This window comes from Eleutherodactylus coqui, chromosome 9 (assembly GCF_035609145.1).
Source record: "Eleutherodactylus coqui strain aEleCoq1 chromosome 9, aEleCoq1.hap1, whole genome shotgun sequence".
NCBI lineage: Eukaryota > Metazoa > Chordata > Amphibia > Anura > Eleutherodactylidae > Eleutherodactylus > Eleutherodactylus coqui.
The window spans coordinates 14,219,087-14,245,292 of record NC_089845.1 but is presented as its reverse complement, the minus strand read 5'-3'; the positions used below and the strand labels follow the sequence as shown (position 1 = coordinate 14,245,292).

The 26,206-nt window shown below is 41.3% G+C and overlaps 1 protein-coding gene across 1 annotated transcript in view; it reads left to right on the top strand.

Moving 5' to 3' along the window:
• Nucleotides 1-26,206, top strand: part of RECK (reversion inducing cysteine rich protein with kazal motifs) — a 247,826-nt gene that overhangs the window by 217,718 nt on the left and 3,902 nt on the right. The window contains exons 18-20 of the mRNA XM_066579140.1: nt 12,190-12,400; nt 18,893-18,966; nt 20,847-21,002. Of these exons, the coding sequence (XP_066435237.1) occupies nt 12,190-12,400; nt 18,893-18,966; nt 20,847-21,002 (441 nt within the window). The remainder of the gene's footprint in view (nt 1-12,189; nt 12,401-18,892; nt 18,967-20,846; nt 21,003-26,206) is intronic.

The window sequence follows — 26,206 nt, the reverse complement described above, 5'->3', positions numbered from 1 at the left end:
TGACACGTGTTAGCAATTTTACACTTGTCAGTACGTTACAATTATTGGTAGTGGTATTGACAGTTGCAAGCAATGTTACTAACAGTATTCACTAATGTTACAGTTGTTGGAACGTTACTGACAGTTGACCATTGTCAGTAATATTAGATTTGTAAAGTTGCTGAGAGTATATATATACGGCATATAAGACGACTTTTTAACCCAGGAAAATTCTCTCCAAAGTCGGGGGTCGTCTTATACGCCGGAAATACGCAGTAGAAAAAAAATCAATACTCCCCTCCCGCAGCGCTGCTACAGGCTGTCGCTCCCTCCTCCACGCTGACAGAGCATTGCATGTCCTGCCTCCAGAAAGCTAATGCTCTGATTGGCTAACTCAGTGCTGTGTCAGCCAATGAAAGCCGGTGCTTGCTTAACTAATCACAGCCATTCAATGATATCATCTGATATGCCGGAAAATAAGGTGTATATGTATATATATATATTTACTAGCGTACCCGTCGCGCGTTGCTGCGAAGACAGACATACATACATACATTCGTTTTTATATATCTAGATGACGGCAGCAGCGACCACTGAGGTTTTGTAGGCCGCTGCTTCCCCCTTGCAGGCTGAATAAAATAGCCGTTGTGTGGAACATCCAATTTATCCGGCTGCTGTGGCTTCTTGGGAAGATAGCCTAGTACATGTTTGCCCACTTCCAACTCCAATGGAGACTGACTGTAAATGGCTGGCGTGCTTTAGTATTTATGGTTTCAAGCTGTACGTGTCATTGCATACAGTCTATCTATCTATCTATCTATCTATCTGGGTTATTGCATACAGTCTATCTATCTATCTATCTATCTATCTATCTATCTATCTATGACATCAGGAAATGAGAGAATTAGATTCCGTACGTAAAATTTGAACGCTAATTCTTTGGCGCTTTGAATTGAATAATCGAGTTGGGACCCATTAACTTTTCCTATTTATGACATAATCAATGCTCGTGCCAAATTTCAAGTTTCTATGACATTGGGAAGTGAGAGAATTAAGTTGGGATGAGACATAAGGCCTTGCCCATAAGCATTCCCCAACCTCCAAGAACTGAACCTACCTACCTGAATGAGATTTTGTAGGCCGCTGCTTCCCCCTTGCGGGCTGAATAAAATAGCCGTTGGGTGGAACATACAATTTATCCGGCTGCTGTGGCTTCTTAGGAAGATATCCTAGTACTTGTTTACCCACTTCCAACTCCAATGGTAATTGTCTGGCGTGCTCTAGTGGTTCCAAGCTGTACGTGTCATAATACAGCCTTAATGACATCACAATGCAGCTTTATAGAACATGTTGGGGCATGTTCAAGGGCGTCCGATGTTAATGACATCAGTGATGACATCACAATAGCAGGTGGCTTACTTACTCGATCTACATGGGGGGCGTAACTTTCGACGACGCTCGCGCGCCATTTATCGTAGGATATTTGTACTATGCCTATAATCTTCCCAGGAGTGTACTTAACAACTTCCCAAAGTTTCATGGCGATCGGATGAATGGTGTAGTAGCGCATAAAGGACAAACAGACACGCACGCAGACACGCACGCACGTAGACAGACATACATTCAATTTTATATATATAGATATATGAAGGCCCTCACTGACTGACTGACTCGCCACCTTATTCTCTAATTTCCCGATGTCGCACAAACATAAAATTTGGCAGAAGCATTCTTTAGGTCCTGAGTAGGAAAAGGAAAGTGGTCACAGCTCGAAAATCAATGCTAAGTGCAAAAGTATTGGCGCCCCTGCGTAATGTGCCAAATCTAATTCCCTAACTTCCCGATGTTGTACAAACATGACATTTGGGATTATAATTCTTTAGGTCCTAAATAGGAAAAGTAAAGAGGTCACAACTTGAAAATTCAATGCTAAGTGCAAAAGTATTGGCGCCCCTGTATAATGTACGGAATCTGATTCTCTAACTTCCCAGTGTCGAACAAACATGACATTTTTAATTTATTTTTTATTTGTATATTCTTTTTTATATTGAGAAAATAAGTGTATAGGTTGGGCTAAGATAAGTTGCTCCAGTTCAGAAAATGGTCGCGAGGATGGAAAAGCTTTGTTAAACCTATCTGGGGTTATGGATAAGTGGAGAATTTGTAGCTGATTGAGGCAGGGGCTTGTTATCTGAGATAGCAACTTTTCTACCAGTTGTATGCTCTTAATAGCACGTTGCGACAATAGATCAGCTATTCTGAGGTTGCTGAAGAGTGACCAGATCTGTTGCGTGTAGGTGTCTAGTTCCACTTCCAGACAATCGGGAACCAGGTTCAGGGGTGCTGCGAGAGATGGGTGAGGAGCTAGCTTCCCCGTAAGGAATCCCAGACCTCACAGGCACCTCTCAAAAGAGGATTAAACGTGGGTCTTTTGTAAGTTTTCTTTAAAGGATACCATAAGTCCCATAATAAGGTTGATCTGTAGGAAGCCTGAGCTAGGGATCTTACAACTGGATTTTTCAATGGTTTTATCATTTCCAGCCATCTATTTAATTGAATTGATTTGTAGTATTGGGGCATGTCCGGAAGGTTAATGCCACCGCTCTCCCTTTTCTGAACCAAGAGCTTGTGGGCTAATCGAGGTCTTCTAATTTTCCAAATAATTTTGGAAAAACCGGATTTAATGTGCTTGAAAAAGGAATTTTGGAGAAAGATCGGTATCATTTGTAACTTGTGTAGTATTTTGGGGACAATATACATTTGCAATAAGTTTTTCCGTCCAAACAAGGAGAGAAAAGGTAAGTCATATGTTTGCATAAACAGTGTAATTTCTTTTAAGAGAGGGGCGAAGTTCTTTTCGTGCAGTTCCTCAACATTTTTCATGATTTGAATCCATAGATACTCAATGTGGGTTTCAACCTATTTAAATTGTGAAGACCTTTGGAGGTTTTGAACTACAGCTGCAAGAAGGGTGCTATTTAGTACAGTTGACTTAGACACATTTACTTTGAAATTTGAGATGGCGCCATATGATTGCAGAATGCTGTGGACTTTTGACAAACTTTGTTTTGGGTTGGTCAAGATGAATAAAATGTCATCAGTGAAGGCAACTGTTTTTAAGGAAAGGTGGTTTAATTTTACTCCCTGGATGTCATTGTTTTGCTGTACTATTTGCGAAAGGATTTCCAAAGATAGGATGAAGAGGGTGGGAGATAAGGGGCATTCTTGTCGCGTGCCATTGGTAATGGAGAAGGGAGGTGAAAAATGTCATTGACTTTAATTTTAGCATGTGGGTTGGAGTATAATGAGATAATTGCTTGAGTTAGTGCGGGAGGGAAATTGAATTTGTTCAAGACAGCACGCAAGAAGGTCCAATCTACTCTGTCAAATGCTTTTTCAGCGTCTATTTTTCTACCAGAATTAAAGGGGTTGTCCCGCGGCAGCAAGTGGGTCTATACACTTCTGTATGGCCATATTAATGCACTTTGTAATGTACATTGTGCATTAATTATGAGCCATACAGAAGTTATAAGAAGTTTTTCACTTACCTGTTCCGTTGCTAGCGTCCTCGTTCCCATGGAGCCGACTAATTTTCGGCGTCTAATGGCCAAATTAGCCGCGCTTGCGCAGTTCGGGTCTTCTTCTTTTATCAATGGGGCCTCTCATGCAGGATGCCGGCTCCGTGTAGCTCCGCCCCGTCACGTGCCGATTCCAGCTAATCAGGAGGCTGGAATCGGCAATGGACCGCACAGAAGCCCTGCGGTCCACCGAGTGAGAAGATCCCCGCGGCCATCTTCATCAGGTAAGTAAGAGGTCACCGGAGCACGGGGATTCAGGTAAGCGCTCTCCGGTGTTCTTTTTTAACCCCTGCATCGGGGTTGTCTCGCGCCGAACGGGGGGGGGGGGGGGGGTCGAAAAAACAGAAAACCCCATTTCGGCGAGGGACAACCCCTTTAATGGAATCTTTTTGCTTTGGGCATATCTTATTGCATGCGAAAGGCATGCTGAGTTATCCCTTCCCTCTCAACCTGCTACAAAGCTCGATTGTTCTTCATTAATCAAATTTGGGATGACTTTATTAATCCTTCTAGAGAGAAGCTTTGCCCACAATTTAATATCTAGGTTTAAGAGAGAAATAGGTCTATAACTTCCACAGAGGAGGGGATTCTTGCCTTCTTTCTGCATAAGAGTAATAAAAGCTTCCTGTGCTTGTTTAGGCAATTGTGCACCTCCTAAAAGAGCGTTGAAAGATAGGACTAGTTGTGGTAATATCATCGTCTGGAATTTTTTATAGTATGGTAAAGTGAAACCATTAGGCCAGGGCTTTTATGTAATGGGGAACTGTTCAGGACTGAGGTTAACTCTTTAAATAAACACTAACTGAATGCTTTAAAGTTCAGTTAGTGCAGTTGCTTTGTCTCGGTTCAGAGATGAGAGAGTAAGCGATGACAATTATTCCTCAATTTTTTTTGTCTTTCGCATCTCTTGTAAGATTATATCAGTTTTGTTTAGGTTGTATAACTCTGTATAGAATTCTTGGAAGATTTGCGCTATTTTTGTAGATTCTTGGTGTGTCTCACCGGACCTGTCTCCAACACTAGTAATATGTGTTTTTTCCCTAGCCTTTTTTATTAATGAGGATATGAGTCGGCCGCCCTTATTGTCATGAGAATGCAAACATGAAATTTGGGATTATCATTCTTTAGTTCCTGAGTAGGAAAAGTAAAGGGGTCACAACTCGAAAATTCAATGCTAAGCGCAAACGTATTGGCACCCCTGCGTAATCTACCAAATCTAATTCTCTAACTTCCTGATGTCCTACAAACATGAAATTTGTCGTACAAACATGAAAGCTGCGCTGTGATTGGTTGTTAAATATTATACCGCTGAGGTAACATGAAAGCTGTGCTGTGATTGGTTGTTATATATTATATGGCTGAGGTAACATGAAAGCTGTGCTGTGATTGGTTGTTATATATTAAAGCCCTTCACAGTTGGGACTAAAATTAAAACTTCCAATTTTTATTAGAAATAACTTAAAAACACATAGCGTGGGGGCACAAACAAATAACAAAATAATCCCTAATAATTAGGGCACTAAAAAGACAGACAATAATATCTGGAGGTATCAAATAGACACCTAATCAAGGTAAGTACAAGGCTATGGATACTCAGCCCTTGATAGTAAGGTTACTATTATAGTGCATAGATGTACTGCTGAACTGTTTGTATATATCGACAAACAGACTGTCCAGAGTTTAGTTCATAGATGTAACTACTATACTTTTACTGGGCAGTAGAGAAATGAGGTGCTTTGTATTGGTTATGAAGAACCAGGAGGTATTTGCTGTCAATACTGTCCAAGCAACATGATTATTTTACATATCTTAATATAACAAATGCACTATAATAAAAAAATTTCTTTGAAGTTACAATCAAATTGGATGTCAATGAATTGAAACAATGGCCTGGAAGATCTTATATGATTGGTTGTATGGAATGTTTCCATTCATATTACACACTTCCTTAATTTGTTATTTCTGAACTATTCATATTCCCCATGTCATTTATTTGTTTCTCCGCTGATGCGTAGCGGTTCATCAGGAGTATATAGGGTTTACAACGTATTTATTAGACAGTCGGTATGGTCATGTTCCATGAGGTTGGGCCAGATGTTGTGAACATTGTATGTATGTCCAGGCCAGACGAAAAAAGTTTAGCTATTGATACCGTGTTTCCCCGATAGTAAGACACCCCCAATTGTAAGACGTATCGGGGGTGTCAGGGGGGTCGGCCAATGTAAGCCGTACCCCGAAAGTAAGACATACCGTAGAAAAAAAAAAATCATTACTCACCTCCCCCGGCGTTCTGTCGCGCTCCGGCAGGATGTCGCTCGCTCCTAGTCCCCGGCGCAGCATTGCTTTCTGAATGCGGGGGCTTGAAATCCCCGCCTCCAGAAAGCTAATACACACGCCGTCAGCCAGTTACAGAATGGCTGTGATTGGCTGAAGGCGCACGTGTCTTCAGCCAATCACACTATTCAATGACATCATTGAATGGCTGTGATTGGTTGAAGGCGCACGTGGCTTCAGCCAATCACACTATTCAATGACATCATTGAATGGCTGTGATTGGCTGAAGGCGCACGTGGCTTCAGCCAATCACACCCATTCAATGATGTCATTGAATAGTGTGATTGGCTGAAGCCACGTGCGCCTTCAGCCAATCACAGCCATTCAATGCTGTCATTGAATGGCTGTAACTGGCTGACGGCGTGTGTATTAGCTTTCTGGAGGCGGGGATTTCAAGCCCCGCATTCAGAAAGCAATGCTGCGCCGGGGACGAGGAGCGAGCGACATCCTGCCGGAGCGCGACAGAACGCCGGGGGAGGTGAGTAATGATTTTTTTTATTATAAGACATACCCCGAAAGTAAGACATAGTCTGGCTTTTGGGGATAAAAAGAAAGTAAGACACTGTCTTACTTTCGGGGAAACACGGTAGTAGATGAACTCGTAAACTTTACAGGTCAATGGCAAGAAGAAACAATAAGCGAGGGGCTGATGATAGCCGCTCTATTGTATTATAATATCAGTAATGGTTGCCATTGGAACCTGAAAGTGCATGTAGTTATGTCATTAATACACTTAATCGGTGCTCAGCGATAGGTGTTAGCAAATACACTGAGTAATTTTCAATGACATAATTGCCGTGATGAGGCAATAGTCGTAGTATAAATTAATAGAAAAAGAGCGTGCTTAAACAATATAGAGCTCCACTCGTCAGGGTATATGTGCATATTATATATGTATATGTACAATATAGAGCTCCACTCGTCAGGGTATATGTGCATATTATATATGTATATGTACAATATAGAGCTCCACTCGTCAGGGTATATGTGCATATTATATATGTATATGTACAATATAGAGCTCCACTCGTCAGGGTATATGTGCATATTATATATGTATATGTACAATATAGAGCTCCACTCGTCAGGGTATATGTGCATATTATATATGTATATGTACAATATAGAGCTCCACTCGTCAGGGTATATGTGCATATTATATATGTATATGTACAATATAGAGCTCCACTCGTCAGGGTATATGTGCATATTATATATGTATATGTACAATATAGAGCTCCACTTGTCAGGGTATATGTGCATATTATATATGTATATGTACAATATAGAGCTCCACTTATCAGGGTATATGTGCATATTATAAATGTATATGTACAATATAGAGCTCCACTCGTCAGGGTATATGTGCATATTATATAATGTATATGTACAATATAGAGCTCCACTTCTCAGGGTATATGTACTTTAATGCTCATTAGATTCTGATATTGTAATAGAGCAGTTTAGTAGGCCTTTATTGGCACTAATGTGCCTTAGCGGTTGGTTCAAAGTGGAGAAAAATATTCTTTACTGAATAACTGTTGAGATATATTTTGTAACAGTATAGCAGTGCAAGCGTTATATGGCACTGGTTACCGCAAATAGTGCAGCAAGCTGTGAACTCTCAACAGAGGCAGAAGATGCATAGATGATAATGCATTTCTTAGCACTTATTGAAGTACACCCTCTGAGCTATAGTACATGCCTAAATGAAATAGCACTATTCTGAACTGCCAAGCACTACTCTCTAGTATAGATGATGTCATTAGTGTATTAACATCTGATAGAGATATCCCAATAGATCAAATAGCTAGACTAAGATAAAGTCAGAGAAGGCCAGAGGATATGCTTCTCTGACTTTATCTTAGTCTAGCTATTTGATGAGCATTAAAGTACATCTACCCTGACAAGTGGAGCTCTATATTGTACATATATAATATGCACATATACCCTGACAAGTGGAGCTCTATATTGTACACATACATATATAATATGCACATATACCCTGACAAGTGGAGCTCTATATTGTTTAAGCACGCTCTTTTTCTGTTAATTTATACTACGACTATTGCCTCATCACGGCAATTATGTCATTGAAAATGACTCAGTGTATTTGCTAACACCTATCACTGAGCACCGATTAAGTGTATTAATGACATAATTACATGCACTTTCAGGTTCCAATGGCAACCATTACTGATATTATAATATAATAGAGCGGCTATCATCAGCCCCTCGCTTATTGTTTCTTCTTGCCATTGACCTGTAAAGTTTACGAGTTCATCTACTATCAATAGCTAAACTTTCTTCGTCTGGCCTGGACATACATTCAATGTTCACAACATCTGGCCCAACCTCATGAAACATGACCATACCTACTGTCTAATAAATACGTTGTAAACCCTATATACTCCTGATGAACCGCTACGCATCAGCGGAGAAATGCGTCGTGTAACAAATAAATGACATGGGGAATATGAATAGTTCACAGAAATAACAAATAAAGGAAGTGTGTAGTATGAATGGAAACATTCCATACAACCAATCATATGAGATGTTCCAGGCCATTGTTTCAATTCATTGACATCTAATTTGATTGTAACTTCAGAGAAAAAATAGTTTTTTTCTATTATAGTGCATTTGTTATATTAAGATACGTAAAATAATAGGAGCACGTCATTTCTCTACTGCCCAGTAAAGGTATAGTAGTTACATCTATGAATTAAACTCTGGACAGTCTGTTTGTCGATATATACAAACAGTTCAGCAGTACATCTATGCACTATAATAGTAACCTTACTATCAAGGGCTGAGTATCCATAGCCTTGTACTTACCTGGATTAGGTGTCTATTTGATACCTCCAGATATTACTGTCTGTCTCTTCAGTGCCCTATTCATTAGGGATTACTGTGTTATTTGTTTGTGCCCCCACACTATGTGTTTTTAAGTTATTTCTAATAAAAATTGGAAGTTTTAATTTTAGTCCCAACTGTGAAGGGCTTTATTCTAAATCTCTTGTGGACTTTCTGCTCTCTGTGACATATGTTGTTATTAGGGATGAGCGAGCGTACTCGGAAAAGCACTACTCGCCCGAGTATCGCTGTGCTCGTCCCTGAAGATTCCGGTGCCGCTGCGGCTGACAGGTGAGTCGCAGCGGGGAGCAGGGATGAGCGGGCGGGAGAGAGGGAGAGAAAAATCTCCCCTTCGTTCCTCCCCGCTCTCCCCTGCAGCTCCCCGCTCCGTGCCGGCACCCGAATCTTCAGGGACGAGCACAGCGATACTCGGATAAAGCAAATTACTCGAGCGAGTAGTACTTTTCCGAGTACGCTCGCTCATCTCTAGTTGTTATATATTATACAGCTGAAGTCAAAGTAACTTTGGCTTCAAAAACTTTTCCGTGCATTTTTTTTTATACACAATCTTATGCCATCCACCAGCTCATAAATTTCTGCCAATAGACGTAATTTGCTTTTTACCTTTAGACAATTTTTGCTCATCCTTTCCATCATGCATTTATTATATTGCCCTATTACAGCATTATTTTGTTATGGTTTATTTTATTCAAATATTCTACCTCAACCCCATTGTAATATGTTACCCAATGACTGCTACAATGATAATTTTACTGTACTGTGTTCTGTTTTATGCTATTAACATTATATTATTCGCTATTTTTACTACTTTCTATTTAGTTGATAATTTATTTTATATTTTATTTATGGTATTTTCTGCCATTTTATTAATTATTAGAGATGAGCGAACACGTTCGGCCCCGCCCCTTTTTCGCCCGAACACCGAACTTTGCGAACACTTCAGTGTTCGGGCGAAAAAGTTCGGGTGCCGCCGGGGGGCGGGGAGATGCGCGGCGGCGCGGGCGGCAGTAGCGGGGAACAGGGGGGAGCCCTCTCTCTCTCCCTCTCCCCCCCACTCCCCGCCGCACCCCCCCGCGCTGCCACGGCGGCCCCCGAACTTTTTCGCCCGAACACTGAAGTGTTCGCAAAGTTCGGTGTTCGGGCGAAAAAGGGGCGGGGCCGAACGTGTTCGCTCATCTCTATTAATTATCCATTTGTTATTTATTCATTCTTACTATTCATTTGTTTATATACATTTTTTGTTATATTTTATTTTTATCCCATCCTTCCGTTTCCCCACCTTTTTATACCTTTCCTATTCTTGCAATACATTTGCTGTATGTTACAAATGTTTTTATTATCTTATATATTTTGTGTATTAGTCCTAGAAGTTGGATATTATGCCGTACTGTCTTACTTCCTGTAATGGAGAGTGGTGTCGAGATACCATACACTATCTTAGGGCTTATTTACACAAGCCTATATCGGCTGGCATTTTCATGGCTGGCCGATATACGCTTCCATCTAAGCAGTTGCAATATGAGTGGGCGGGATGGAGGTGGAGCTAAGCTCCTGCCCTCTCCCCTTGTCCAAAACCAGCAATGGGAGTGGGCGCGACAAAGCTTGGCTTAGCTCTGCCCCCTCCCATTGCAAACATCGGACTGGAGGAGAGAGTCAGAGAGCCGGTGAGGGGGAGGAAAGGGGGAAATTGCGTAGAAGGAAGCGTATATTGGCCGGGCGTAAAAACCCGACCGATAATTGCCCATGTAAATAAGCCCTTAGCTTGTACGCACGCCCAATACATGGCAATATTACATGCTGTGATCTTTTTTGCGTGCCCATTTTGTGAGCTGTGTGTGGGAGGCACAAATGAAATCAATGTGAGATGGGTAATGTACATTACACAAGCAAAACCCGTGCGCATAATACATGATAGCATACTCTTGGTGTCAGAGAGTCCTAAGAGCCAATAAAGTATTTAATCTTTTATGCTACTGCGGTCATGAATTTTTTATTTTTTCATATATGCAATTCATTAAAATGACAGGACATCATAATAAACCATGGTAAGGGTGAACACCCACTTGCATTTTTTTAACACTGCAATATCGCTACGTTTTTTAACGCAATTGTCAATGTAACTTTCTAATGTTAATAACGCATCACAAGTTGGTGCTTTGCAATTTTTGTGTGATGCATTTTTAACATTAGTAAGTCCCATTGACAATCGCGTGAAAAAAACACAGCGATATCGCAGCGTTAAAAAAACGCAAGTAGGTGTTCACCCTAAGGGGGGCTCCTTTCCACTGGCGAGGTAATCACACGTTTTCAGTGCGATGCGAGAGTGCGAGCTCCCGCAGGAAAGTCCCCCACATGTTGTTCTATGACAACCTTTCCACTAGCGATGTTTAAGGGCGAGCTGTGATGCGAGGATTAAAAATCGCAGCAGGGGGATTGTTTCAGCCTTTTGCCTTTTTCTGTCGCCCATACAGTGCGATGGCAAAACAGATTCTCGCATCGTAACGCAAAAGGGTGAGATTTGCAGCGTTGCGATGCGATTTTAACATTGCGATTTTCTCGCAGCGATATCGCCAGTGGAAAGGAGCCCTTAGGCAGATACTATCTATTACCTATAACCTACATCCAATAATCACAAACAGTACCTCCTTAGATACATACTTTCAAAATAAAAAAAAGGAATGGAGTACAGGACTTACTAAGAAATATTTTTTTTATTGTGTATATAGACAATCATATAATAAAAAAGGAAAAAACAGACCTATAATATAAGAACAATTAAAATATTACACACAGGTGGGAAATAACTGAGAGCATATATGTATACATGCAACTATATATCTGCTGATGCTTAAAAATACACATATGTCTAAGGCATGCAAAAATATCCCTCCATATCCAGGTCAGAGTCAAATATCCATAGAGATACTCAGGAAATAATCAATGTCTAGCATCCTACCATTCAGGCTCCCAGCAGTAACAGGAGAACCTGCAAGGATGGAGCATGCCTTTAAGGCTAAGAAGGGGTTGCAACCTCTGGTCTGGAGGTAAATTTGAATAAAAGGGGTGTACCTTTAAGGGGAAAAAGTGAGGAGAGTGGGAGAAGTGGCACATTCTGCACAGGGACACCAGTTCATGCAGTCTGAGAAGAATCTAACGCTCCTCTATTTGTGTACATATTTTATACTCTGTTCCTCTGAAGTAACCACGATTTCATAAAATTTTTCGTGAGAACAACAGGTAAACAGTGGTACCACATTAACTTGGGCGAAGCCAGGTATATCAGCTAGTCATTAATCAAACTCCCTCTCCTCATTTTTCTTTTGATTTCAGAATTCAATTCAGATGCATGAGCTATTCCTACCTATTTACCAGAGTCTAATAGATATAATACCATCTAACTGTAGAATGTTTTGAAATTTTACAGCCCTTCTGCAAGTCTATGGAACAAGTCTGTGGACACAATGGGGAAACATATACTAATGTATGCAGTGCTTATTCCGACCGTGTTGCTGTGGATTATTATGGCAGGTGTCAAGATGTTGGGATACTCTCAGAGCACAGTTTTCATTCACAATGTGCTTCCATTAAGTGTCCTGCCAAGGCTAAGGAGGGCTGTAAAGCAGTCATACCTCCTGGTAAGTACATGTTTGTAAAGTACAAAACTTTCTACTGATAAGAAAATACTATTTCTGATACTGTTTATTGAGAATTGTCCTTGACAGTGTTTTCATATGAAATTAAAGAGCAATTTTTCATAGCATTTGTGATCATATGAACCAGGATTATTCTGATTGCCAGATTGGAGTGGGGAAAGATTTTTTCCTCTTAATCCCCTAGTGACCGGCCTATACTGTTTTGATGTCCTAGCTTTCTGGGCTTTAAACGCCAGGGCCATAAAAACACACCAGCCCTAGGGATTAAAGCCCCAGCGGCTGTGTATGAGAAAGCTCCTTGCTGTTGGCTGTCGGAGGTAGCCGAGAGAATGGAGCTGTCATGGGGGAGCGTGACCCCTGGTCACTCGATCGCCGTTATCCAATGAATAATGGCGATTGCATGAGAATAAATAGAGTCAAAAAAAGTAACGTTTCAGCTCCCATCACGGATCGGATCCATGAGGGAAGCTGAAACTACTCACGTGCATTCTCTGTGATGTCCTGCGGCGTTCTGGTCCTTCCAGAACCTGACACCATCTTCTGCACATGCATAACAGATGTAAAATCTTGGGTGCATGCGCAGAAGGCCTGGGAGCCTGGCAGTTTTAAAATTTCCTTGCTCCTGGCTAGCATGTGCCCGACACAAAAATGGCGGACGCATGCGCAAAAGCCGTGGATTTCTAGGGTAATTTAAAATCTCTCTGCTCCTGGCTACCAAACATAGCCAAGAGCTTGAAAATCTCAGGGGGGGTCTGCGGTATGCGGTCCCTAGTCACGTGATTGCCGTTATCCATCATGTAAAAGTTTGAGAACCTTGCTTTTAGAAGTTCAAAGAAAGAACAAAGACAAAAAATTCAGAAGGAAAGAAGAGGAGCAAGACACCGATTACAAACTAAAATGTTTCTATACAAATGCACAGAGCATGGGAAACAAACAAGGAGAATTGGAGCTCCTAACACAGGAATAGAAATATGATGTTATACGCATCACGGAAACTTGGTGGAATGATACACATGATTGGAATACAACGCTTGAAGGATACAACTTATTTATAAGAAACCGACCTAAAAAAGGGGGAGGAGGTATTGCGTTGTATGTTAGGAAAACAATCTCTACAGAGATTCGAGCTTCAGAGCATAATAGTTCTGTAGAAACTGTTTGGGTAAGAATACAAGGAGAGACAGAAGGGACACCATTGTAGGCATTTACTATAGGCCGCCTGGACAAGCAGAAGATATTGATGAACTCTTTCTACATCAGAGGGCGAGGCTCTCAAAAAAGCATGACATAGTGATCATGGGAGATTTTAACTATCTAGACAATTGTTGGGAATCTCTCTCAGATAAAAGTAATGGATCCAACAAACTCTTATCCGCTCTTGCTGAATCTTCCAAAAGGTAGAAGAGAGAACAAGGGGATCTGCTATCTTGGACCTTATTCTTACCAACAGAGAGGAAATGGTTGAGAAAGTAAGAGTGTCCGGGACCTTAGGAGATAGTGATCATGCTATGTTTGAATTTTGGATAAAAAGGGGAGGAAGACCTAAGAAGACTCAGACCTCAAAGTTGGATTTCAGAAAGCAGATTTTAATGAACTCAGAAAGAGGGTAGGAAGAATCTAATGTTGGATGCTGTTAAGGACAGGAATGTCCAAGAAGGGCGGGAAATATTGTGAAATGAGATTCTCAAAGTAGAATCGTTAACAATCCCTAAAAGAAGGAAGAATGGGAAGCATTTAAAGAGTCCAGGATGGATGAACAAAGAACTTGCACACATGAAAAAATATAATGTGGTCTGCAGAAACTATAGGGCAAGTGTCAGAAAATCTAAAGCTAGTAATGAATTGAGGCTTGAAACAGAGGCCAAAAACAATAAAAAAGGATTTGGAGAGTATGTCAAAAGCAAAAGAAAAGTCAAAGATGCCATTGGATGCTTACAAGTTGAAAATTGTGAATTGGTTAAGAATTATGTTGAGAAGGCCAAACTTTTAAATTCATATTTTGCATCTGATTTCTCTCAGAAAGTAAATGGAACATCAACTGATCTTCACTGTACTATTGGGGGAATAAAAGAATACAAGCTATCTATAAGCAGAGAGATGGTGAGAAAACACTTAGCTAACTTAAATGAATTCAAGTCTCAAGGTCCAGATTAATTACATTCAAGGATACTAAAGGAAGCAGCGGAGGTAATTGAACCACTCGCCATAATCTATGAAAATTCCTGGAGAAGGTAGTTCCAGGAAACTACAGGCCTGTGAGCCCGACTTCTATACCAGAAAAAGATCTTTGAACAAATTATTAAACAGCATGAGTGCAAGTACTTGGATAAAAAATGGAGTAATTAACCAGAGCCAGCATGGCTCTGTAAGAAACAAGACTGGTCAAGCAGATATTATGTTTTGTATTTATATATTTTCAATTAATTTTACTGAGAGCTGTACCAAAATGCATGTTTTTTCAGAGTCTGGATAGCTCCATCGGTAGAGCATCTTCAAAAGCGTCCCCATCTTCAAAAAAGGGAAGAAGGTGGATCCAGGAAACTACAGGCCTGTGAGCCTGACTTCTATACCGAGAAAGATCTTTGAACAAATTAATTAAAAGCATGTATGCAAGTACTTGGATGAAAATGGAGTAATTAACCAGAGCCAGCATGGGTTTGTGACAAACAAGTCATGCCAGACTAATCTAATTTCCTTCTATGACGCTATCACCAACTGGGTTGATCAGGGAAATGTGGTGGATAAAGTTTATCTTGACCTTAGTTAAGCATTTGGCAAAGTATCTCATACCATACTTATTTTAAAAAATGACCAAATATGGGATTGACAAGGCAACTGTGAGGTGGATTCAGAACTGTCTGAGTGATCGTATTCAAAGAGTGGTCATAAACGGCTGCACATCCAAGTGGAAGAATGTATCAAGTGGGGTACCACAAGGCTCTGTCCTAAGCCGAGTGTTGTTCAACATTTTTATAAATGATTTGGAGGAGGGAATTAATGGGAAGCTGATCAAATTTGCCAACAACACAAAGCTAGGAGGGATAGCTACCACTAGGGGAGAGAGAGAGTATTCAAAAAATCTAGAAAAGCTTGAACAGTGGATGGTGACTAACAGAATGGTATTTAACAAGGAGAAATGCAAAGTCCTGCATCTGGGCAAGAAAAATTAAAAAAGCACATACAGAATAGGAGGAATTTGGCTAAGCAGCAACACATTTGAAAAAGACTTGGGTATACTAATAGATCATAGACTGAACGTGAGTCAACAATGTGATGCCTCAGCCAAAAAGGCAAACACAATTCTGGGATGTATTAAGAGAAACATAGAGTCTAGATCACATGAGGTAATTTTCCCCTCTACTCTTCCTTAGTCAGAATACTGTGTCCAGTTCTGGGCATCCCACTTTAAAACAGACATAGACAAACTGGAGCAAGTTCCTAGAAGAGTTACCAAGATGGTGAGCGGTCTGCAAATCATGTCCTATGAACAACGGTTAAAGGATTTGGGAATGTTTATCTTGCAAAAAAGAAGGCTGAGAGCAGACTTAAAGGCTGTCTACAAATATCTGCAGAGGGATCAGCCCTATTCTCATTTGCACAAAGAAAGACTAGAAGTAATGGGATAAAACTGAAAGGGAGGAGACACAAAATTAGATATTAGAAAAAAACTTTCTGCAGCAAGGGTGATCAATGAGTGGAACAGGTTACCACGGGAGGTTCTCATTCAATGGAAGGGTTCAAACAAAGGCTGGACAGACCTGTCTGGGATGATTTAGTGAATCCTGCACTGAGCAGGGGGTTGGACCAGATGACCCTAGAGGTCCCTTTTCATTCTATTCTATGATCTGATCTGTGAGGGCATGTGAGATTACTGAAGGCCTCCGGCAATGACCCCTGACGGGATCCTTAGCCGCAGACCTTTCCCCAGTTTCAGCGCATGCGCCTGTCGGCAAAATCTGGGACATAAGCGCAGAAGCTGGGGAGGGCCTAGGAAATTTAAAATCTCCTTGCTCCTGGGTAGTAAAGGTCGCTGAGAGCCTGGAGCAGTGATTGAGGGCTGTAATGAGGGATCCCAAGTCTTGTGATCCCCTTTATCCAATGGATAGTGGAGATCATGTAAAAGTTAAAAAACAGTTGAAGTTTAATGCTCCTTTTGATTTGGGCCCCGTTGTGCATATGGACATAAGATTAGGGCCACTATGGATATGTTTATGAACACAGGACAAATGGGGGGTATCTATTTTGGGGTAAAAGTCTTCATCTATATGTGTGCTGTACAAAAAAAAACCTGTTTTTAAAATGGCACAATTGCCAAAAAAACGAAAATCATAATTTTTTTTCTGCTTTGCTTAAATTCTTTCAAAAACAGTGGGGGCAGAATATGCAGTACACCGCTAGATGACTTCGTTATGGGGTCTGCTTTTCAAAATGGGGTCATTTCTGGAGGTTCTCCATTGTTGTGGCAGCTCAAGGACTCTACAAGTGGGCAATGGGGCCTAAATCAATTTCAGGGAAAATTTCTGTTCTGAAAGCCACCGGCTGCTCCTTTCGGTTTTGGCCCCGTTGTGCATACGGACACAAGATTAGGGCCACAATGGGTATTTTTCTGAACACAGGACAAACAGGGGTATCCATTTTGGGGTGCAAATCCTCATTTTCACGTGCACTATAGAAAAAACAACTGTCTTTAAAATGACATATTTGCAAAAATATAACATTTTATTTTTTCTCCTCTAAATTGCATTAACTCCTGAAAATAAACTGTGGGGTCGAAATACTCCTGATCCCCCTCAGTGAATACATTAAGGGGTGTAGTTTTTAAAATGGGGTAATTTGTGGGGGTATCTATCATTCTGACACCTATGAGCCTTTGCAATCTTGGCTTCGTGTAGGAAAACAAAATGTTCCTCAAAATGTTAATAATTAAAGGGGTTGTCTCGCGAAATCAAGTGGGGTTATACACTTCTGTATGGCCATATTAATGCACTTTGTAATATACATCGTGCATTAAATATGAGCCATACATAAGTTATTCACTTACCTGCTCCGTTGCTAGCGTCCCCGTCGCCATGGTTCCGTCTAATTTCGGTGTCTTCTTGCTTTTTTAGACGCGCTTGCGCTGTGCGGTCTTCTCCCTTCGGCTCCGCTCGGTAGCATCGGCGTTTGGCTCCGCCCCCTTGTACGCGTCATCGCGTAGCTCCGCCCCCGTCACGTGCCGATTCCAGCCAATCAGGAGGCTGGAACCGACACACGTCATGTGGCGGAGCTACGATGTATATTACAAAGTGCATTAATATGGCCATACAGAAGTATATAACCCCACTTGATTTCGCGAGACAACCCCTTTAATGTAAAATTTGTACATCTCCTAAATGGTTAAAAAAAACGAAAGTTTTTTTCAATGTGTGTCCAGAATAAAGTAAACAGATAGAAATATATATCTTATCAAACATTTCTACAGTATGTTTGCGCATATTTGAGATATTGCAGTTAAAAATGTGAAAAACATGACAATTGTTTCAAAATGTTCCCAATTTTGGCACTTGTAATAAATGTACAAAAAAATTTGTCTTTTTTTACCACCTAAATGAAGTACAATATGTGGCGAAAAAGCAATGTCAGAATTACTTGGATATGCAGAGCCTTTAGGCCTCCTTCACACGGGCGACACCGCATCGCTGCGAGAAAATCGCAGCGATATCGCATTGCTGCACCGTATGATATCGCTGTGATTTTCTCGCAGCAATACCGCGATTTTGAGCGCTACAAAGTCGCTTGTGACGCTACAAAATCACGCGACTTTGTAAAATCTGCTACTATCAAAGTTGCATCGCATTGCATGCAAACCGCGTTTTCGTGCAATGCGATGCAACAGAGAGGAAGGCTCCATAGAGAAACATGGGCTACAAAACCTCGCGTGTCGCGGGCATATCGCGGGACCTGCGAGGTTTGTGTGTTGTTTTGTAGCAAGCTACAAAACATCTCATGTGTGAAGGAACCCATAGGAAACCATGGGCTTCTCATACATGCGATTTGTAGCATCATAGCAATGCTACAAAATCGCGTGACTTTGTCGCCCGTGTGAAGGAGGCCTTATGGAGTTATTCTATGTTGAAATGATACGTAGATTTCCAAAATTTGCACAGGTCATTAAGAAGCAAACAGGCTTGGTCACTAAGGGTTTAAAACGGGAAAAATTGGCTTCTACCTCATTTTTTTTTTAACATTATCTGGATGAACATTGGGAGGTAATAGATTGAACTGGATGGACAGACGTCTTTTTTCGGCTCTACGAGTACATACTATGTTGCTATGTTAGAGAGAATATACATATACATTGTTATGTGCCTCGGTCCAAATTTACATTTTTGTATACTTTGTAGCAGATTGTTTGCCATATTATAGAGGATTATTAACATTTACATGAGAAATGCTTGCTGAGGATTAACTATAAAGTGATGTTTTTCCATACAGGTGCATGCTGTCCTTTATGTGCCGGAGTTCTAAGGATCCTATATGACAAAGAAAAGTTAGACAGATTTGCTGAGGTATATGTTTTTTTCCATGAAATCAAATAAATAGATATCTAAAAAATTAACCCCCTCATGTTCCATGATGTGTGTGTGTATATTATATATATATTCATACACACGGCATGGAATCTCAAACCTCATTCATGGTGGATATATATATATATATATATATATATATATATATATATATATATTCTGCCATGAATGAGGTTTGAGATCGATGACAGACGTACATGTCATGCTAATCTCAGGTACAGCCACTTTTCCCAAATACATACTTCAGTAGAACTGCTGGGATTGGATGCTCTGTGATATCTATCATGTTTCCCCAAAAATCAGACCTACTCTGATAATAAGCACAACCCTGATTTTCGGGCGAAGGGATGGGAGATTATTGCTGGGGCCACTGTGGGATGTCACTATTAGTACTGGGTGCCATTGTCGGATGTCACTATTACTACTGGGGCCACTGTGGGATGTCACTATTACTAGTGGGGCCACTGTGGGATGTCACTATTACTACTGGGGCCACTGCGGGATATCACTATTATTACTGGGGCCACTGCGAGATGTCACTGTTACCACTGGGGCCGCTCTGCGGGCTGTTACCACTTCTGCTGGGCCCCTCTCTGGGCTGTCGCTGTTACCACTGGGAGCACTGTGGGATGCCACTGTTACCGATGGGGCCACTCTGCAGGCTGTCACTACTTCCGCTTGGGGCCGCTCAGTGGGCTGTCACTGTTACCACTGGGGCTGCTGTGGGATGTCACTGTTACCGCTGGGGTCGCTGTGGGATGTCACTGTTATCACTGGGGCCACTCTGGGGGTCACTATGACCGCTGGGGTATGTTTACATGTGGCAGAAATGCCGCTGAATGTGCTCAAATTCTGGCTATTGTGACAAATTCTGCAGCATTTCTGCATTTAAAAGCAGTTAAAATCTACATAAGGAACACCCTTCGGGTGTCACTGTCTCCCATCACCCCTAGATGGGACCGTCTTGTTGCAGGGAAACAAGCCCAGTGCTCCCACTCATTCTGAAACTATGATCAGTTGAGTCACATTCACATTATAAATGTCATAATTAAATGATAATTATGCACTAAACTCCAACCCCCTCCATAACCACGCCCCCATATAACCAAAGCCTCGTCCCTGCCACACTCCCACCCCGCCCTGCTGGGCCATGGAAAAATGGTCTTGCTTGAAGCCAATCCTTTGTGCAAAAAAGGTTGGGAACCACTGCCATAGTCTCGTATGGGAGCTTATGAGAGCTGTCAGAAAAGGGAAGGGGGAGAAAGTTTAGCAGCGGCTCGCGTTGCTAAAGTCCCTCCCCCTCCCCTTGTCAGCTGCTCCCATAGGCTTCTAAGGGAGCTTCTATTGCTGCTATATGCTGCAGTCTGGCTGTGTAAACGAGCGAGAAAACAGAAGATTTGGCCGTAACTTGGTCATGGCTTTCCTCCGTTCATACGATTTTCGGCCACGATGTGGGTCGCCGAAAATCGCAACACCCATGTGAAAGAGGCCTGAAATCTGTTCCAGCACTGCTTACATAGAATCAGAGGGTTATAAAGTAATCTACAAAAGTAAAGATACCTGTAGGAATAGTTTGTATCCAATTTCAAACAATAATTAGCTTTCTGTGCAGCAGATCAGCTGTCCTTGATGTATTCTCTTAGAGAAGCCCTTTGTTTAAAATCACAAATTCAGACTAGTGTTGCGTTTTAGGTTACAATTGCTGAATATTTTTGTTTTTAATTTATTTTTTAGCTATTTCATGTTATTTCCTGGACTTGAAGTATATTAAAGTAAAAAATAACTGGAAAAATGGATGCGTTCTATAACTTTTGACTGTTTACTATATGTATGTATTATAGTAATTTGTTTCTTAACAGGCAACTAAAAAATGGCCTATAAGTATCTTGGATATACTTCAGAAAATTCGACTTCACATATCTGTACCCCAGTGTGATGTGTTTGGGTACCTCAGTGTGGAATCAGAGATAATTGTCCTTGTCATGCCAGTTGATAATCAAACAAAGTCAATACAGGTAAGGATAACTGCTTATTCTTAGGTCATTTTGTCTGTTAGGTTTACATGCATGGATCCGCACCACAATCTATGGAACAATCCACTTGTAACAGGCAGATTTTGGCAGGCAATTCACACCCCCTTCCCCCTCATTTGAAGAGCTGGAATGCACACTGAAAATCTGCAGCATAAAATTACACTAAGCGTAGTTTTACGCGGGTGATTACGATATCGCAGAAAGAAAATTACGGCAAAACCGCATCATTTTTTATATCACAAAGCATAGATACACAGCAACACTCAATAAAAAGGGCAAGCGTCTTACGACAATCCAAGCCACAGTGATGTCACGCCTCAGCAGGCTGGATCCCAGAAGAGTCCATTTGCCAGATAGTCCATAAAGTAAGAGGCAGCATCAACGGCAGATTTTTGCATAAAAGGGAACTTTAATCCATTATGGTTCCAATAGCATACATAAATGGAATTCACAGCAGTACAGCAGCGGCGACGTTTCAATCCATGTCGGACCTTTCTACTACTCAAACTACAGACTTGTAGTGTGAGTAGTAGCAGATAGGCTTGAGAAAGGTCTGACATGGATTGAAACGTCGCCACTGCTGTGAATTCTATTTATGTATGTTATTGGAACCATAATGGATTAAAGTTCCCTTTTATACAAAAATCTGCCGTTGATGCTACTTTATGGACTATCTCGCATAATTTTTTACTCAATTTTTGAGCGTCAGCGCTGATTTTTCTCACAAAAACACTGCTGGTTGCAATTTTCCCACACGATTTTCTAGTGTGGCTTTGCTGCAATTTTTTAGCGTGAAACTCAATAGGAGTTTCTAATGTTAAAAACGCATTGCATGAAAATTGAAAGTTTTTGCTTTGCAATAAATAGGAAGCTCCATAGGGAGATTTAAAAAAAAAATAAAAAATCGCACTATGCAGAAAGAAGGTACATGCCGCAATTTATTTTTCTCACAACATTCCATGAGTGAAAACATCGCAGATGTAAAAGAAACCATTGAAAATCATTGGTTTCATAATTATGCGCTTTTACTCACTCTCGTATCACATGAAAATCATGCAAATTTATTGCTTGTGTGAAACCACCCTAAGGGCTTATTCATAGGAGCATATATTGGCCGCCGTTTTCTGAGCTGTCTTTTCCCTTCCCTCCCCCTCTTCGGCTCTCTGCCTCTCTCCTCCCCTCCGGCTGTTTGCAATGGGAGGGGGTAGGGCTAATCTCCTCCCCGTCCCGCCCCCTCCATTGCTGGCTGCTGACAAGGGGACAACATATGCTCTTGTAAATAAGCCCTTAGGGGAGCAACAGTTGTGGTGCTTGTTTTCAAAAGATCTTTTTTATTTTGAGCTTTTGTAAACATTTTTCCATTACAATTCAAAAAAAGAAAAAAAACACATAAATAAATTACATCCAGGAACAATACAATGATATTTTTCAAAAACTTTGTATTTACAGAAATAACTTACATTGTTCCCTTGGGAAATAAAATATTAAACATCAAACATATTGATCCCTTGTACTATTTCCTTATTATGTATTACCCGTCACTTTCAATCCTCCCATTATCTTCGTATAAATGCATTTATTTCAAATTAGGCAAAAAGAAACAAAACAAAAAATAGGGAAAGAAAAAAACACAAAAGTAAGAAGGGAAACAACCAGGAGGGGCTACTTTTAATTTTTCCGTCTTCCTCTTCTCATCCCGTCCCCGTCCAGACACTATCTTACATCTCACATTCCATTCCGGTCTGTCCCGTTATCCTGCCCTCTGCTGATTTTTAGTCTTCCCAGAGAGTCTCTAGCATCCTCCATTAGATACTAGGTTGTAATATTGAAAGGAAGTCACTATCTTTCTGATTTCTTGGTCGGTGTAGTGTGACTGGAGAAAAATCTGCCATTTTTTGAAAAATGTTTTTGTTGCTTTTTCTTTGTGTCTTTCTGTCTCCACTCATTCCATGTTTCATAGGTGTTTATGTTGGGCTACCAGCTCTGTTATTCTCTCTCTCTCTCTCTGCCTGCCTGACAAAAAATTTGCCAATGACGCGTGCCGCGACGCGGCGGGGCCAAAACAAGCACGTCACAGCGGGGAGGAGCCTTTTGTAGTGTAGATAATGAGAATCTTCCTATTGGTTGTGCGATTATGGCATCAAAGTCCGTTTTGCCTGCCTCTCCACTGAGATCTCTAAACCTATTCTTGAAAAACCGAAGTGCCTGTGCAATTTGTAGGAATTGTGTCTCTGGTATGTTATACTTGGTCTTGAGCTTAGATGGATTAAGCCATCTGCTTTCTCTCTCATGCATGAAGTACTGGTGCAGAAGTCTGGTGAAATCCATACCGGGTCATTCTTTATAAACATCAGGTGATCCACTTTGTGTACAGGCTGATCCATCTGTCAGTTATCACAGCCAGACCCTTTCTAGTAGCCCACTGGCAGCGGGGCGAGCAGGCGAGCACCTCTAAAACATGTTGTGCAAGCTTTGGCCACTCATCCAGCTTAGACAGCCAGAAGGGGCCAATGCTATATCTGAATAAATCCATGTGGAAGCTGATATACTCTTGGACCATGATGGATAAGTGCTGCCTGTGACTGTCAGTCCAACTCTGTGCTGTTGCAGTGGGCTGAAAAATTATATCACACTTCTGTTGGACTTCCCTGTCACCAGTGGTGCTGCTGCTGAGGCTTCCTCCTCATCCGCCATGAGCCACAGAGCTGCGATCCATCGTTGATGCATCCCCGCAGCCATTGGGAAATGCTTTGCTCAAGCTGCTTAACTGTCTGTCCTGATGGTGCTACATTTTATGGTTCCTCTTCACTGCTGGAATGAGATTTCTCACTTTGACCTTGTAGCAGTGATCAAAGAATGTGGCCACCCAGTAATTTGAGGTAAGCTATGCGACAATCTTTACAGCATAAAAGCACTCATATACTTCAAAGTGCCTAAAGGTGATGGCCCACATTTCTCAGGGTCAGGCCTAAGAGTGTCGTCCGGCTGGTTCTGACATCCTTATAGAATAGCTGGGGTTAGTGATGGGTGGAAGAGATGTTAAGTAGCCCCTCCCCTGCCTCTGGTCATATTATCCCCCTCTTCTACTTCCACCTCTATACATCTATTTTCCCATGGATGAAGAAACATGCTGGAGAAGACACCCTTCTTTCTTATACAATCATAGTATTGTAGATTTCAAAGGGACCTCCAGAGTCATTGGGTCCCAACCCCTGCTCAATGCAGGATTCACTAAATCATCCCAGATAGATGTCTGTCCAGTCTGTTTCAAAACTTCCATTGAGCTATTAAGTCTCCACTCTGCCTTCTTTTTTGCAAGCAAAACATTCCCAGATCCTATAGCCATTCCTTATAGGACATGATTTGCAGACCGCTCACCATCCTGGCAGCTCTTCTTTGAACTTGCTCCAGTTTGTTGATGTCTATTTTAAATTGGGTGCCCAGAACTGGACACAGAATTCCAAATGAGATCTGACTAAGGAATCTTTCTCTTAATACACCCCAGAATTGTGTTTGCCTTTTTGGCTGCTGCATCACATTGTTGACTCATGTTCAGTCTATGATCTATTAGTATGCCAAAGTCTTTTTCACATGTGCTGCTGCATAGCCCAATTCCTCCCATTCTGTATGTGCTTTTTTTCATTGTTCTTGCCCAGATGTAGGACTTTGCATTTTTCCCTGTTAAATACCATTCTGTTAGTTGCTGCCCACTGTTCAAGCTTGTCAAAGATTACAGTAAGTGGTTCAAGAATTACCTCTGCTGCTTCCTTCAGTATCCTAGGAAGTAATTCATCTGGACCTGGAGACTTAAATAGCTAATTGTTCCCTCACCATCTCTCTGCTAAAAGATAGCCTGCATTCTTTTATTCCCCTAATAGCACAGGGAAGATCAGCCGATGCTACATTTACTTTCTGAGAGAAAACAAACACAAAATAGGAATTTAAAAGTTCATCCATCTCAACCTCATTTTAAGCAATTCAGCATTTTTATCCTGTAAACATCCTATAGCACAGTGTTGGCAAACTTTTTAGAAACTGCAACCCAAAACCCACTTATTCATCACAAAGTGCCAACACGGCCATTTACACAAGGCGAATATAGCTCAGAATTTATTCAAATGAATTTGTTCATTATGAGTGATAATGTGCAATGTAAATGCAAAAAAGTCACGTACTATTTGTTCACAGTTCATTATCACTGACTTTCAGGGCTTAAATACATTGGCATGAGTGCAAATATGCTAACCGCTATGGAATGTAGTTGCACATGAACCGTAGATAAAGGAGACTGCACTGTTTATGCCAGTCACAATATATTTGGTGCACTCCAAGAAATACAGAAAACCTTGTATACAGAGGAATAGCTGTACCAATCAGGAAACCAAGTGACATAGTCTTTATCCTGGATAGCTCTTCTCTTCCTGGAGAGGAATAAACATGTGATTTCCAGTGTCTATGCTTCTTTTATAGTGTCATGGTAAATTCAATTGGGGTATTGTTTAAATTCTTGTTTTTGACCACCAGTGATAAATTGTGTCACTGCATGCTGGCCTTGTGCAGCAGCTACATCAATTTATGTTCTGCCTTCCACTGGCAATAACATCCCCCCGATGAAATTAAATTCACAAGGGTACATTCACACATAGTGGATTTTTGTGTAAATCAGTACCTAAATCCACACCATTCAGTGCTGATTTTGATGTAGACCCACAACTGATTTCACCCTTTAAGTGAAACATGCCAGATGTCCAAAATCTAAGAACAAACAGGCTTAGACCTCATGTCTACAGGCACGCACGGATTCCACATGGGAAATCCTGCACAGATTCTGCCTGTGCCCACGGCCGGTGACCCTGCATACCTGTCCGTGTCTTGAAGTTCTGTACTGTGGATGTGTGCGGAAGTGCCGGTTGTTGCGCTGGCGAACATGCGCAGTACACTTTTTTTTCCCCGTGGACAGGCCATGGATCGAATGTCTTCCATTGACTACAATGGAAGCCGTCCATGCGGGAACCACAGTAAAATGAAGCATGCTGCTATTTTTCATCCGCAAGCAGAAACCGCATTTGGTGCGCATGAAATATCATTTTCAATAGCATGCTATGGAAAGTTATTGCTGCGAAATCTACAGCAGATGCCTGCTCCGAATCTGCATCAAAAATCCACCAAGGACATGAGGCATTAGA